The sequence below is a fragment of the Equus asinus genome, chromosome 1 (genome assembly GCF_041296235.1).
Source record: "Equus asinus isolate D_3611 breed Donkey chromosome 1, EquAss-T2T_v2, whole genome shotgun sequence".
In the NCBI taxonomy this organism is placed as follows: domain Eukaryota; kingdom Metazoa; phylum Chordata; class Mammalia; order Perissodactyla; family Equidae; genus Equus; species Equus asinus.
In genome coordinates this window covers 176941643-176957030 of record NC_091790.1, presented here as the reverse complement: position 1 = coordinate 176957030, position 15388 = coordinate 176941643, and the positions used below count along the sequence as shown (strand labels likewise).

The 15388-nt window shown below is 36.2% G+C and overlaps 1 protein-coding gene across 4 annotated transcripts in view; it reads right to left on the bottom strand.

The window, feature by feature from the left end:
* The window catches only part of ING3 (inhibitor of growth family member 3), a 25454-nt gene extending 10066 nt beyond the window's left edge, over positions 1–15388 (bottom strand). The window contains exons 1-6 of one of the 4 annotated variants that reach the window (XM_014839127.3): positions 15162–15388; positions 14848–14919; positions 12343–12443; positions 10787–10852; positions 2345–2441; positions 477–548 (exon numbers count right to left, since the gene is read on the bottom strand). In XM_014839127.3, coding sequence (XP_014694613.1) covers positions 477–548; positions 2345–2441; positions 10787–10852; positions 12343–12443; positions 14848–14919; positions 15162–15189 — 436 coding nt within the window. In that variant the 5' untranslated portion in view covers positions 15190–15388. Of the gene's footprint in view, positions 1–476; positions 549–2344; positions 2442–6437; positions 9260–10786; positions 10853–12342; positions 12444–13583; positions 13697–14847; positions 14920–15161 lie in introns of those variants that run through there. The other 3 variants (XR_011504134.1, XM_014839134.3, XM_014839147.3) reach the window with 3 other exon arrangements.

Genomic DNA, 15388 nt, shown 5'->3' with positions numbered 1-15388 from the left:
ACAGTCATCTAGCAAGCCAGCCATCTGACTAGGGATTCACTTACTCAATAACTCACCAATCATTTGAAACTTTATTATATGCCAACAGTTGTCTAAGCACTGGAGAAGTAGATAAAAAAAGACAGAGTTCACCATCAAGTAGTTGACTATTTGGCTTGGTTATAACACTCTCTAGAGAGAATCACTTATCTGTGTGTATGGAATAAATGTTGCTATTAGTACCATACACTCTTCCCCTATGCATTCCAGGGAAAACAGACTAATCCCAAATCAAATATGCTTCTCCCAGATGAAGAAGATAAGCCTGCCAGTAATTGCAATAAAAAGTATATCTCACAAAATGAAAGCAAGGGAAGGATATTTGCTTCTCAATGTGTAAAGCAATGTGTTGTGTAAGGCTAATAAAAGAAAATATATAGTTAATACAATAAGTTTTAATTGTATTTAAAGTTTTAGCTGCACTAAACCAAACTTACTTTCCACTGGAGTATGTGAATGAGCATGGTGATTGTTCACTGGCTGTGAAGGAGTATCTAATTCCAAAGACCCTAAAACAGAGAGGCACAGAGATACACCACCATTAAAAGTCACCACAGAAACTTACATGTCAACCAACTATAGGCACTGTGTACCCTCACCCAGCAGAGGACTGGCAAGTTCTGATGCATATGCCTGTATCATTTTAGCCAGACATGTTAGAGGGTTCACTGCCAACTGCACCCTGAGCCAATTTCATCCTTTCTCTAAACAGTAAGTAATCCATTTCTCAATATTCACCTTAAGTACAAAAGGGCTGAAGGTATGCTAATGTCTAATTAGGGAATTCATGCCAGTGGGTACCACGTAAGTGGATGAACGGATATTTTAAGTCCATTACTGATAAGATCTCAAAAACTCAACCTACTTCTGCTGAGTTAGAACCTTTTAATGGGAGATCCTAAAGTATTAAGTGATGGGACATTACTACATGAAAGAAAATTCTCTAGTCATTAAAATGACATAGGATAGTAAAGACTTCCTAAAAGAAGGCAGGGATTTTGCTTGTGAAAAGTGAGAAATAGAACCTCTACCATGAAACTTTAAAATACTTTTAAAGAAATTTTATGGGTTTATCTTGATCCCTTGAGATGAAATTATGGCAGGGCCCAGGGTAGAGCAGTTTTTATAACTTGATCCGATTTAGGTTCATATGTCTGTGTCCTTACAGAGGATGCTTCATTAACCTTCCTGCAGTACTGAATAGGCATGAATTGTTACAGCTATTATCAGCATTTCAAAAAAATCAAAGCAGCTATAGAATATTTTATTTTGTCTCAAAATACTTATTATTCTCAAATAGGGTTCCCCCAGAATAGAAGTATAACAAATAAATTAGATGATCATCTAAAGTGCTGGATATACTTTTGAATACAAAAATGCAACTATGGATACCAAGATAGATTTGTCCCTGGTTGCTTCTCTAGTTGACTTCTAGTGAGTACATAAACAGAGATACATAACCTAACACACTCTATAGAAACCTTTCATCTGTGTGTAGAAATAGGTACATGTTCTTGCTGTTTAAATGCACCAAGCGAAAAAAAACATGTTGGAACCTTTAATTAAATTTGAGGAGAAATCAGCCATAATACTGATTTGGTTCAACTAACGTTGAGTGAGTGCCTACTCTGGGCTTAGCACCACACTATCTACTTTTATGGACATAACCTATTTAGGTTGGAAGAGATGCTAAATGGGTTAAAGAAACAGAGCTCATGTCTCCATTTTGGGAAGTCTCCCGAGTTAAATCCAAGAAGTGATAAGGATAAATTATAGCAGGATATCAAATCAAGGCTTGCAAAGAAATATTAGAATGGCTCCTTGCTGATAAGGGAAAGCTTAAGAAACACTTCTTTGAGAAAAAGAGGATGTGCTGTGGAACCAATGAAAATCTTTCTTAGGAATACAGTTGAGGAAAAGCCTTGAGGCAGCTCTTAAGAAGAATAAATAACCTTCCACAAAGCTTCAGTGTGTAAATAGACAGGGCAAAGTCAATATCTTTAATGACAGATGGTTAGCTTGTTTCTAGATAGTTGCATTTCTTTAACTCTTTGTTCTTATCATTAACCTTACTAGCACAAAGGCATATTTAATAATGGAATGACTTAATATGTTATTTTCATAAAGAGTAAGTGGAATGTCTTGATTATCTCTCTTAGTTCCAATTGCTGGGGTCCAAGCTATCCAACCCAGTCACCACCATCCACCTAGTACAGCATCTGAGAATTCTCTGTGGGACAAGTGTCTCCTCAGTGTTTGCATATGTACTGTCCAACATTGATGGAAAACTGTAAATTTTACTTACGCCTCTCTAATATTTCTGTAATTCCAGCATTATCAGCTTCCAGCTCCATTTTAAACTTAGCCAGTTCCTGATCCAGCTTTCTCAAGTGTCGATCTACCTGTTTCAAAGAAGATCAAAGATAACCACCAAAATTTGGGACACTATTAAAGTGTCAGTTTAACGAGGAAACCTAAATCTTTGTTTCTTTTAGTGAAACTTCTTTGTATCCTCGAGCAAGTCAATTAACCTACACCTCAGGTTTTTAATCTATCAAATGAGGGTGCTAGGTTAAATAATCTCCCAAGTCACCTTTAACAAATTTTAAGTTTTAAGAAACCAGAATCACAATTTGTTAGGAGATGTCCGGAAGCAGTGAGATATGAAAACTAAAGCAAAACTGACGTGAGGGATTTGAGGTGGGGAGGGGGTGCAGCAGGGCTGGGAACTTTTCATAGTGCGGGATTACTTTCAGCCTAATCTCCTCCTACTTATAACAAGGCCAGCCACACTGCCATACCGTAATAAGTGTTATTTAGAATGAGGAGTGAAAGATCTTCAGTCCACAAACAAAGAGGCTACTATAGTCTATACATACATTTCTCTAAGGCAGGAAAGTGGACCATTATACTTGTAAACATTTATGTAAACGGTTGAAACAAAAGGGGATTTTAGCCAGAAAACTCCATTCCCTAAAGAGCCTAGTTAAAATGTTTTATTGTAACACTACTGCCCTTGTAAAGATGGCAAAAAATTTTTTTCTCATTCACCTAGACATCTTTTGACTGCTTTCAGAAAATTACAGGACACCTCAAACTAGCAATGAGTCTTAATGTATTTTCTAAGGTTAATATTAAAGATTTGTTCAATACTTTTTCTAATTTGCTACTTTGAAGTAAAACCAAAAAACACGAAATCTTTGAAAAATATTCATGTTATATTATCGACAGCAGCTCTTTTCAAACTCTGGTTTCCCAGTGGATCACTGTTATAATTAAGAGTAACTTTCTTACAAATATCAAAATGTTTATCACACAGCATGAGGGTAAAAAAATTAAATAAGACTTTCAATTAAATAATGTGTATCTAAAATAAAGGAGAAGGGGAGAAAAGTAGCCAAAGCCAATTTGTGTGTGTTAGATGCCAGGTAATGCACTTGGTGCCTTACATCGTCTATCTTTTCTAGCCCTCACTCTGATCTTTTGAGATAGGTTATTACTGTCTCTATTTCATAAGTGAAATTACAGAAATGAGATTTAACACTGATATATTTGTAATAAATTGTGCTTATCATTTGTACCTAACATTGCCCTCTGAACTTCTGTAATTGTTTTTTAACTCAGAGAAATATAATTTAAATTAAAAAAAAAGGAATATTGTCTTATGATTTGTATTTTGTATATTAACAGCAACCACTGGGGTGTTTGTTTGTGATTTTTCAATAAGTTAAAGCTCAATTTTCCCTCCATCTTCACACACAAGTTATTTGTCAAAGCTTGGCAGAAGGTGTAATTACAAATTTAAAATCCTATAAGGTTACACATTGTGGACACTGGCTCCTATTCAAAGAACCTGCAGGTAATTGAGCATCCTTTAATGGAACCTCCCTTCCAATAATAAAGTGTGAACACAGACCTCAGTTATTCAAGAATCTCTTACATTGTCAAAATTTAATCTCAAGGGAAATCAGAAAAAATACTCCTTTTTAACTTCCAAGACAATTTAATGCAATGAAAATCCTCCACATCACCTTTCTTATCTACAATTATATTACTAATAAATATTGAGTTCCTATTATGTGCTTGGGGCTGGGTTAAATGGAAGATACACAAAGAATGAGAGAGAATCCTCACCTTCATAGGAATTAGAATTTAACTGAAAAATCAAGATTTATATAAGATGTTTAACATAACGAAGCTTTAAAACAATATATACCCTAGATGTAACACATGAGCAACAGTTGAAAAGGGTCAGAAGTGGCACAGAAAGAAAAAGTATAATACTGGGCTGTGGCAGACACAAAGGAGGCATGATTGAGTTAAAGGGTGAAGAATGGATTGTCTTCAAATAGACGGAAAGAAGGAGTAATAATTTAAAAACATAGAATCAGGAAGACAAACAGCATTCTCAGAGAAAAAGAAAGCAAAGTATGGTGAGGCCTGTTTTAGGTACATATAATATAGACAGGAAGAGTGTTAGAATCTCTGTTGGGGGGGGGGGTGAGATGAAGACACCAGACACCTTCCCCTAATTCACTCCACCCCTGCATTTCAGAATTGCTTCACTGCAGTAAAGATAGTACTGATAAGGTTTATCACACCTGAGAGCACAGAAAATAATGATGGAGTTTCCAATGCTAGATAGCTCGGAAAAAGCAATGGGTCCCAAAGAATTAATAACTCTAAAACCCAAATGCATAATTAAAATACACAAAGACAGAAAAGTCTTAATCACATTGTGGTGGGAAGCTTTGTAACAGAACTTCCAAGCATTTTCACTTCCTGGTATGTAAAAAGGATTATGAACTGATCAATATTATAAGCAATTATTAGGCAATGAGAACTGTTTTTCTTAGATTCACTACTGCTTTACTAAGTCAAATTAGAAGCTGGAAAGTAAGTTGACCACAAGATTTAACTTAAGCTATGAAGCGACAGGATACTTAAACAGTATTAAACAGCCATAGCAAGAACTGAATTGACCTTGACGGAAACCTATCGAGTGCATTTCCTCTACCCACTTGATTCTGAATAGGTAAAGCACTTATTCTAGCTGATCACCACAATGGCCCCACAGGTATCACGCAAAGCAAAAACCTAAATTACTCCACCCCTCCACAAACAACCTACTCATTACAAGTGATTTATAGTAGTAACGAGGGTACTGATCCAATTGAGATTTTCCATTAACCATCAATTCCTAAGACAAGGCTGACCACAGAGTCTAATTGATTTATTCCCCAATTAATGTCAGTAAATGCCAGCCACAAGTTTTTTTATCATCCCACAACCCCAAATCATAATTGCTTTAAGTTTAAATCTATTATCTTTTTTCTGACCTCCTTAGACACAAAAGAAATTCTGTAAACATTATTTGTTAACAAATTCAAGATCATAAAAATATTTAAGGGGCCGGCCTGGTGGCACAGCAGTTAAGTGCACACGTTTGGCGTCTGGGAGTTCACTGGTTCAGATCCTGGGTGCGGACATGGCACCGCATGGCAAGCCACGCTGTGGCAGGCGTCCCACAAATAAAGCAGAGGAAGAGGGGCACGGATGTTAGCTCAGGGCCAGTCTTCCTCAGAAAAAAGAGGAGGATTGGCAGATGTTAGCTCAGGGCTAATCTTCCTCGGGAAAAAAAAAAAAAATTTAAGTCATACCTGACCCCTCTGCATGAAACAAACAAAAAATCCTCATCCTTTCACATTTGTGCACAGTTGTAATCCTTTATTCTTTCCCTTTTGACTCTCCTAGTTTTCCCATATTCAAATTTTAAAATGTGTCACTAATAGACCCAAACTGAACTAAATATAGCTTTTTAAAAGTTCCTACATGATTTTATGGCTTCCAAGCCTGTCAAATTCTAAAATTTAGATGTCTAGCTTGCTCTTTCAGAATGAGCACTCAGTCTATCAGGTTCTAACTTGAAATTCACAGCAATAAGAGATAAATTTCTATCTGTGAAAAGATCTGGTAATAGTGAATAAGGAGAATAAACTGGAGGAAGAAAAAAGAACCAGGATGGCAAATTATTTCTCTGATGACAAGTCATGAAAATGATTCTTCACATCTCTGAATTATATTTAAACTAGATGAAAATTTGATCCATCTTTAGGCTGAGTCAGATACTCGAGGCCTGAGCACATAAACTACATCTAATCATCTTTCCAAAAGACAATAAAGATAGGAGACAAATCAAAAGGTCAAACTCACATAATATATTTCCTTAATTAGAGTATCAGATGAAGAATTCTCAAATTTACAGCTAAAATGCGGGCCTGAAATATAATCATCTCAGGAATAGGCTAGGATATAAAAAAGAAGGAAGTTCAAGGGGATTGAGCACTGTAAGAGACTGCTAAAATCATTCAAGCATTAACTAAAAGCACAAATTTTATCAGAGTATACATAAATCAACTTTATTAGGTATTGTAATCTAATATGGCCTTATGACAGTGACATCTGGCTGAGGAACACAAATAAATGTTTAATGACTATGAGTATCAGGATTCTAGAGGAAATTATTTTAATAGGATAAATTTTTTCTTTCAGTCAAATTTCACTAAAACAGCTACTGAAATAAATCGTCAGTTTATTCTACTGAACTAATTCTACAGATTTCTGCCCTTGTGGATATTTAGGCAGTCTGGTACAGTGAGGTACAGTGCTGGTCATAGGAATAGAAAGTTTACTACTGACTTCAAAATATTTTAATGAAAAATAATACAACGAAATACCATGCAGTATAAAACACTGAGGGGAGAAATCAAACACAATTATATACAAAATTATTGTATATTACAATCTGTAAAAATAATACACGCTCACTTGAAATTAGCATAGTAATATGTTTAAGCAAAGGCACACATACAACTTCCTCTAAGGGATATTTCACTGCCCTGCTTAAAATCCTTCACTGGCCTCCCACTACTTTCAGGATCAAACTCACACTCACTACTCCATTGGCTTATAAGGCCCTGTATGTGCCTGCTCCTGTCTGCCTCCTCTCACACCACTCTCCTCCTCTCACAACGCATCAACCACAATGGCTTCTTTTCTGGTTCAACCTGTGAAGCCCTTTTCCACCTTACATTTTGCAGTTGGTACATCATCTGTCTGAAATGTTCTTCCTTAAGCTCTTTACCTGGCTGGCTCTTTCTCATTTTCCAAGTACCACCTCAAATGTCATCTCTTAGACTACACTCATCCTGACTATACTCTTAACAGCCTCCCCTAGTTATTCGTTCTTTTCCCTTCTCTCTGCAAAGTTTATTTCCTTCAGAGCACTTATCAAAATCTAAAATGATCTTTATTTAATAGTTTGCCTGTATTCATTACCTGTCCGTGTCATTACTGGCCATCCAGCACCAGAGACTGCTCAGAGTTGATCTATAAATATTTACTGAATGGATCAAAGTTATACTGTCCCAATATGTAGAATTATATAAACAGAAGATCGGGCAAATGATCTATGAATAAAAATTACTGTAGTTTTATACTTATACTATGTCCCATCCACTCACCTCTGAAGCATGCAGCATTCTAATGTTAATTCTAATGTTAAATGTTACAGGAAATTAATTGTTGTTTAATATTTATAAAGACTTTCAGTCAGATGTTTACTGTTGATATTTCAGGGAGCATAACTAATTTGAGATAGTAAATCCATTTAGTGACCTCCCTACTGAACAAGTCAATAATTCCCTTATGTTCGATTGCAATTACTTGTATAAAGTGTTTGACACCACAAGCCGCTCTGGCAATATGGTGCCACACACCAACCAAGCACAAGGAGGGTGCATAATTGTCTTTAACATTTGAATAATTATTTATTCATGATAAGTGATGTTAGTGAAAGAAGTATAAGGAGAGGCTAAGAGTTAAGTTTTAATACACTGAGTTCCAGGGCCTAGGAATTCTCTGATAAGACAAATAGACTCAGAGAAGTCTGAGCTTGAGGAATAATTATATAATCATTAAAGCTAAAAATACACACGGAAAAATACTGGAGGAATGTTTTTCAACTTGGGTGGTGTGTGTGGGGATGAGGGAGGTAAAACTGGCATTTGATAGAACAGTTTTTCACCATGTGGCATTTGGTCTTACTGCCTCTGGAGCTGGGGTAGAAAATGGGAAGAGAGTTACCTCTATGTGAGACCCACTTGAATAGGGTAAGAAACAATGTAGGTCAAGGACAGAAGCCTGAGGAACAGTAGCCATTATGAGCAATATCCAAAAAGGAGATTGAGAACGTCCACAAAGGTGAAAGGATAATACAGGTGATTAACATTAAGTCCCAAAGAAGATAGATTTTTATATTAAGAATATTATGGTCACCTGAAATAGCAGTGGAGTATTAAAAAGGGAAGGAAGGGGAGGAGGAGGGGAGAAGAAAAACACATCAAAGAGAAGGAGAGGGAAAGAGAAAGGAGGGAAGGGAAGGGAAAAGAGAGGAAAAGAGTAAAGAAAAAACAAAAGGCAGTCCTAGAAACAGAGGGAATGGGAAAAAACAGGTTTAACTTGGTAGAGCTGAAAGGGAAGCAATGGCTTCAGGAAAGTAGAAAATTCCAGTTAGAGAAATAAGATGGAGTGAGGGCCTACTACCTGCCAAGCTAAGAGCACTGTGTGCATACATAGGCAGATCTACACATGTACATCTCTCTCTTTCTACAGAGGTGTGTGTGTGGCTATAAATAGAGAGAGATTCAAATTCCCCTTAAGGCACAAAGTAATACTTTTTTTTACAGATAAGAAAACAGGCTGTGGGATTAAATAACTTTTCCAAAGTTCTGCTGTTCGTGAAGTGGCTGAACTCACATCTGTATGGATCCATTATGGACACCTGCTTTTCATTACATTTATTACATTTTATTAAATTTATTACATCACCTTTTACTACTTTACTCTCTAGCCTAAGTAATCTATCTTCCTCAAAGAATTTACTAATTTTTATTTTCATTCTATGTTTATCCATTATCTCTGAGTGAAATGTTTTTCCCTCAATACAACACCTAATCCAGGCCCCTGAGCCTCTCAATAAATTCTGTACAAATGCATACACACCCTCTAAGAAATCAACATTAACTCTGCAGGATTTAGTTTGGTCTTTCACCAGATACCCCTTAATATTCAGCTGCATTAATCTTTATTTGTTACATGTTTCTGTATAGCCTCTTCACTTTACTCTGTGGGCATGTCCTCCCACCTAGTTTGCAGACACCTAGAGGACAGAAGCCATACACAGTATTTAGTTTTTATTCCTCCATTATACCCCGGTAAAACTCCATCATACCAAGCACAGAGTGGATGAACAGTGTGGTTCATAAATAACAGATGGATACACACACCACGCACACATACTTAAAAAGCATATATTTACGTTAGATATATTTTTTCCAAATGCATGAAGTATTTTTAATAAAGGTGTAAAAAGCAGTAAAGTAAAAAAATATAAACAAAAGATCAGAACCAAGAGCTATATGATTTAAAAAGCAAGTAGTTTCTCAATAAAGATTGATACATACAGTCATTAAATATACAGAAGAACGTTATTAAACAAATTAGTCTTGGATTCAAATATAAACGTCTTTTTCCATGTTTATACACATAACTCAAGACCAAAACAATTAAGAACTTTTTGGTTGTTTTCATTCCACAGTAAATCAAGATATAGCACACTTTAGGCAATATCTTTTATGAAATTGTTTTTAGAATAACTCTACGAACAAAAAAGCCTAGGCTATTATAGCCATTAAAATATTTTCACCATATAAAAAGAATTAAACATTTTCTATGGCATTAAATAACAAATGTTTTCTAGTTTAGTATAGCACTTATACTGCATACCATATGTGGTATGTACCTTTGATCTTTGTCTTGCTCGCCAATGACACTTATATTTGCACGCACTTGTGCAGTAATAAAATTATATCCAGACAAGACTATAAAAATAAGATATGAAATCTATATGCAAAAGTAAACCAAAAGTGAGCATTTGTTTTCAGCTTTAACTTGCTTTGAGACAAAACCAAAATGAGTATTTCTTAAAGTATGTATTTTAGAATATGCTTTACATAAAAAAGAGCACCATAAGTATACCAGTTTGAGAAATACTGTGTAAATCTGTCTTCTTGGTGATTTCAATCTTTAAGAAGTGCTACTATGACAAGAACCGTTTTTTAAAGTTTATTTAATCTAGTGCTTCCCAGACATCTTTGCCACTGGAGCCAGTTGTTGCACGCTATCTATTGATATCATTTAATAGATAGTTGAGTACTCTCTATTAACACTGATTCAAATGAGTCTCCTCTTCTTTTTAATCAGACTACCAAGAACTCTGGTCAACACAGGACTCTTATGTGCATTTTACCACAGAAACAATCTCAGGATGACTTAGGCAAGCAAAGACACTACCTCAAGAAGCTAAGGATTAGTAAAATAAACTTAAACACCTATTCTTGTCAAGAAAAAAAAAAAAAAAAAGCCTAACATCAACTACAATCTTATAGCAATGCAGATTTGGCTAAAATGTAAGGTTCTTGACCTATTAACTAACACTGTGGACTCTCTCTGACTCTCTTCCGCAACGAAACTAAACAATAGACACCGAACTCTCAAAGTAAATGGGATAAAGAGAGCAACACCTCAGTTTTAGTCTGTTATTCCTACTACATTTAAGCCAACAAAATTTAAAACATAATCCATAAGTCAAGTACTTATGGCATAACATGCACATTAGTTTACTTACCAAGTCATATATCTGGTTTGCCAACTGTACCTTCTCATCTGCATCTTCCAAAGCTTTATAGTAATCCTGAAGAAAAACATTTGCATTTCAAGAATAAATTAATAATTTAAAAATATGTGTATCCAGGACATATAACTGCATTTTCATCATCATACCTTGTTGTCACTGTCAGTCATCCCACATCAGCAATAAAAACCCAGTAAGGGATAGGGTGGGGATGGGGTAGATTAGAAATTAAGGACAACAGCCAAGAATTAAAGGAAGACATTCAGAATTCCTAGAAAAGATATAAATAAAAATAAACACCATTCCAAATCTAGCCTCCATATGAGTAAAAGTTACGTGAGCTAATGAATAGCTCTTTTCTTTAAAAAAAAAAAAGATATCAATTAAGATTCATCTAATTTCTAAAGAACATTCACACTCTCCATTTTTAAAAATTGTTTACAGAAGTACAACTATTGAAAGGATTCTGACATGCACGTCCCTATTTTCCAATTGTTTCATAACTCTCATTTTAAGTTAGGTATCAATTCATACAACTCAACCTAGACTTTAGATTTCTGCTCAGTATAAAGCAAATTATTTTTTTTTAAAAAAAGGATTCTATGAATTTCCAAGAAGTACCAGACTTTTCAGGGTATATCCAAGCTGCACTACATCAAACACTTAATTGGTTAAAGCACTGATGAATGACTTTGGGATGTATACATGTGTTGCCTACCCTCACACACCTGGGCCTCCTCCAGGTATCCTCCAAGCCAGAACCAATTTTATTAGAGATTTTGAAATTTTTTTCTCCTAACAGAAATAATGTTCCCCCCATGTGGTAAAATAAATAACACAACTACTCTTAAATTGATAGTTTTCAAATTTCTTTCTCAGTTGATCCTTGAACAATTCTGTGAAGGCTGTGAGTGGGGGAGCCATTATTACTCACAGATATAAAACTAACAAAACCTCAAAGAATTCTGTATTTTTAGGCTCATTTCATGTACAAATTTGGAGTTTTAAACTAAAAGACTTTTTAAGGTTTCTTTCAACTCTGAAGATTCTGTTCTTCTGTCATTACACCAACTTAGGTACCTAGCAATATATAAAATATATAAAAAATACATAAAAAAATATTTTTATATATTTATGTTATTAAAATATATATTTAAATAAAAATATATATTAAAAAAAGCCTCAAGGTCTGCTTATTTTCACCCCAGTTTGTGGCCAAAATCAGAGGACAGTATATCTCTAGACAAGGCAACTTTAATTACCTATAACTAGAATAAAACAAATTAAAAGAAAAAATGTACGTTTTTAATGGTTCTGTAACTCTCTAATAAAAGTCATTATTATTGAAACAATGTTTTAAATTACCAAAATGTTTTAGTGATTAAAATTCCTATACCTGGAGCTCTAAAATGCAATGAATTATTTAAATCCTAAAGAGTCATTGATAACTTTCCCTCATGTTGATACCCAGAAAACTATTTAATTTGAAAATTATCTTTCTCAGAGGGCCCCCATATTTACTGATAAATGATCCAGAGTGGTGAACATACTTTTTTGATGGATGCCATTTGTTCTTCTCTCCATTCTGGTTTATTTTTCTTTGCATTCATAAAGAATTCACTGACTCTCTGTTCTAGTTGATCCATTGCATCTACAACATAATAAAAACATTTCATATTTAGATAGTCAAATTCATACACTGAACATAAATGCTTTGATTTAGGAAAAGGAAAAACATCTGACAATATACAGTCTTTGACTTGAGGAATAACTTAAATACGTCATGCTTTAATTATGTAAATATATGAGGCCCTAATTGCCTTAGCAAAAAAGGCTGCAATTTCCCCTACTGACAGTTTATTTGTGTTGTTGTCACTTCAAAATTCCTTCCAATGGTCAAAGTAGTCAACAATACAGATAGGTTCTATATCATGGTTTTTGAATAGCACAAGCCTTGGGGTCAAAAGCTAACGGTATTAAGTCAGCCAAGTGTGCCAAAACAATTTCCTATTGAAAGTACCACTAGAGAATCCTCACATTTCTTTTAATACGAAAAATTGATAAAAAGATTTTAACTTCTTGCTTTATGGCATTAAGCATCCCCATCATCACGTATCATGACTGAAGGTAGTAGGTACAATCATTTATTCATTTAATACATTATATTATTTATTCTAGATAAACTTTTCCTGAAGTGGGCCAAGAATAGTTACCTCATTCCATGTTTGCTAAAAAATGCAACTTTAAAATTTATATGATCAAGTCCACATTAGATGAGATTTTAAAATTTCTAATGATAAAGTATAAAATAACAGCTACCTCTTGTTGAATGTGTATTTTGTATCAAGTACTATGTGTTCTAATTTATATGTGTTATTTTTAATCCTCAAATGATTCTCATTTCACAGACAATAAAAATCCCTCCGAAGTGGGAACGTAATAAAGGGCAATAGGAAGTTAGTGAAGCCCTAAAATGAACTCATATCTATCTAACATCAAAATTTATGCTTATCCTGTAGAAAACACTACTTTAGCATGTCAATTACATTAAAGTTAAAATGAATTTTGTGAGCAAGCTAGAGAAACACATGATTCAGACTTTCAGACTACAATCCATGGAATAGAAGGAGGTGGCGAAGGAGGTGGCTTCCACCACACACCACCTTGTATTATGCGCCACATGAAATGGACAGGAGGCTGAGAAAAGCACAAGCACGAATAAGGGGTCTGGAAGTGTGTGTGGTGGGGGGGCCAGAGAGGCCAGGGGGTAGGAAGGACGGTTCTTATCTACCTCAAGACTCCTACACTCTGGAATGTTTGGTTCTCTCATCTCTTTCCATGATAGTCCTTTCCTCTCCATCACACATCCAAACCCAGATCTTCCTCCACCGCTACTTTTCTAAGAAAACCTGTCAGCACAAGAAACATTTTAGCTATGGCCTAAACATAGCTGGAATACATGGGATCAAGAAATATCATCTGTGGATAAACCCCATGAGGGTCAGCCATTAATATTATTTAATTAAGCAATACCTATATTTCTCCAAACAAAAGGAGTAACACAGCCAATAATATATACTTGATTACACACTTTAATTTTGTATCATAAATTTCATTTCACACTCTTAATTTTTAATATAGTATCTCTACAAGTTGGAGGAGCCATATTATATTCATTTCACAAAGGGAGAAGGTATGTGAGGTTCTTTCAGAGCACGATGTACATAAATTTGGTACTCAGCACCTTTTTCTTGTTTTGAAGGGCAGTTTTGCTGTAAGTATTTACCTTCTCATCTCCAAAGGTACTGATTTTTACCTTCTCTGAATCATAAACTCTTTAAGGAAACCTCACAGAAAAAAACGATCATATAAACTAAATACTGCTCTACGAAAGAGCAAGGTTATTTTTGGGAGAAAGTCACTGGACTACAAAGCTATCACTGAGAGAAGAAAAGCCAAAATTTTTATTGCAGCAGACAAAAAGCTTTACGGTAAAATCTTATTTCCCTTACTCCTTTTGATTGAGAAAATACCACACTGTTGACAATTGAGAATGTATTATATAATGAGTAACTTTTCCAATCCGACATTCCAAGTTCACCAGGGTTTCTAAAGAACTACACACAACCTGTGCTTTTATGAGTTTTCTGCTCTTAAATTTTGAATAGAATGAACTTTAACAAAAATATGAACGCTCAAATCTACGTTCTACACATAAAGTCTTAAGTCAAAGTCTTCTCAACATTGATGCCGATGTGCATTAAAACATACATCTACATTCTCCATGAAGGTATAGAAATTTTTATTGCACAGTCCTAAATTCAAGAAAGGAACACGTGTGCCCTAATGCTTCTTTCTCTTGTAAAAGCCAAAAGAAAACTAGCGAGGGAAGCTAGCAAGAACATGCAAGGCTCATCATCGCCAGTTCTTTTTGACAACTCCTTCTGCACTAGCCATTGAGCGGGACGACAGTCAAACAGCAGAGGCTCAGGCGTCGACGGCAAGGCAGGCTGGCACGGAGCGCGCGGCGAACAAGGGCACACGCGCGGACTTACTCTGCACCTGCAGGTCCATCTCGCGCATCTCCGTGAAGCGGTCCCGCAGGTCCATTGGAAGCTGCTCAATCACTGTCAAAGGGAGAGTCCGTCAGAGGGGCGGGGCCAACGGCGAACGGACGCGCCTACGTCGCTGCGTGCGTGCGTGCGTCGGGGGGGGTCGAGGGAGACGGCGGCCCACAGCGAGGCTGCCAGTTACCGTGAGAAAGAAACATCCCCCGCCTCCCCCTCCCTCCCGCCATCCCGCCTGTCCGTCCACTCGCGCTCCCGCCCGCCGGTCCCACCGGCGGCCCCCGCCGGCGCCGCCCACTCACTTTCTAGATAGTCCTCTAGGTACAACATCGCGGCCCTTAGAGCTGGGGGAACGAGGGGGTCCAGGGGTTTATTTGTGTCACTCGCTGTCGCCGGAGTTTTGTCCCTTCCAATATGGCGCCTCCGCTAGCAGCACCCGCTCGGCTTCGGCGGAAAAAAAAAAAAAAAAAGAAAAAAAAAACCACTTTGGCGCCTGACGGCGCTTGCCTCACTGCCGCCCGGAGCTGTC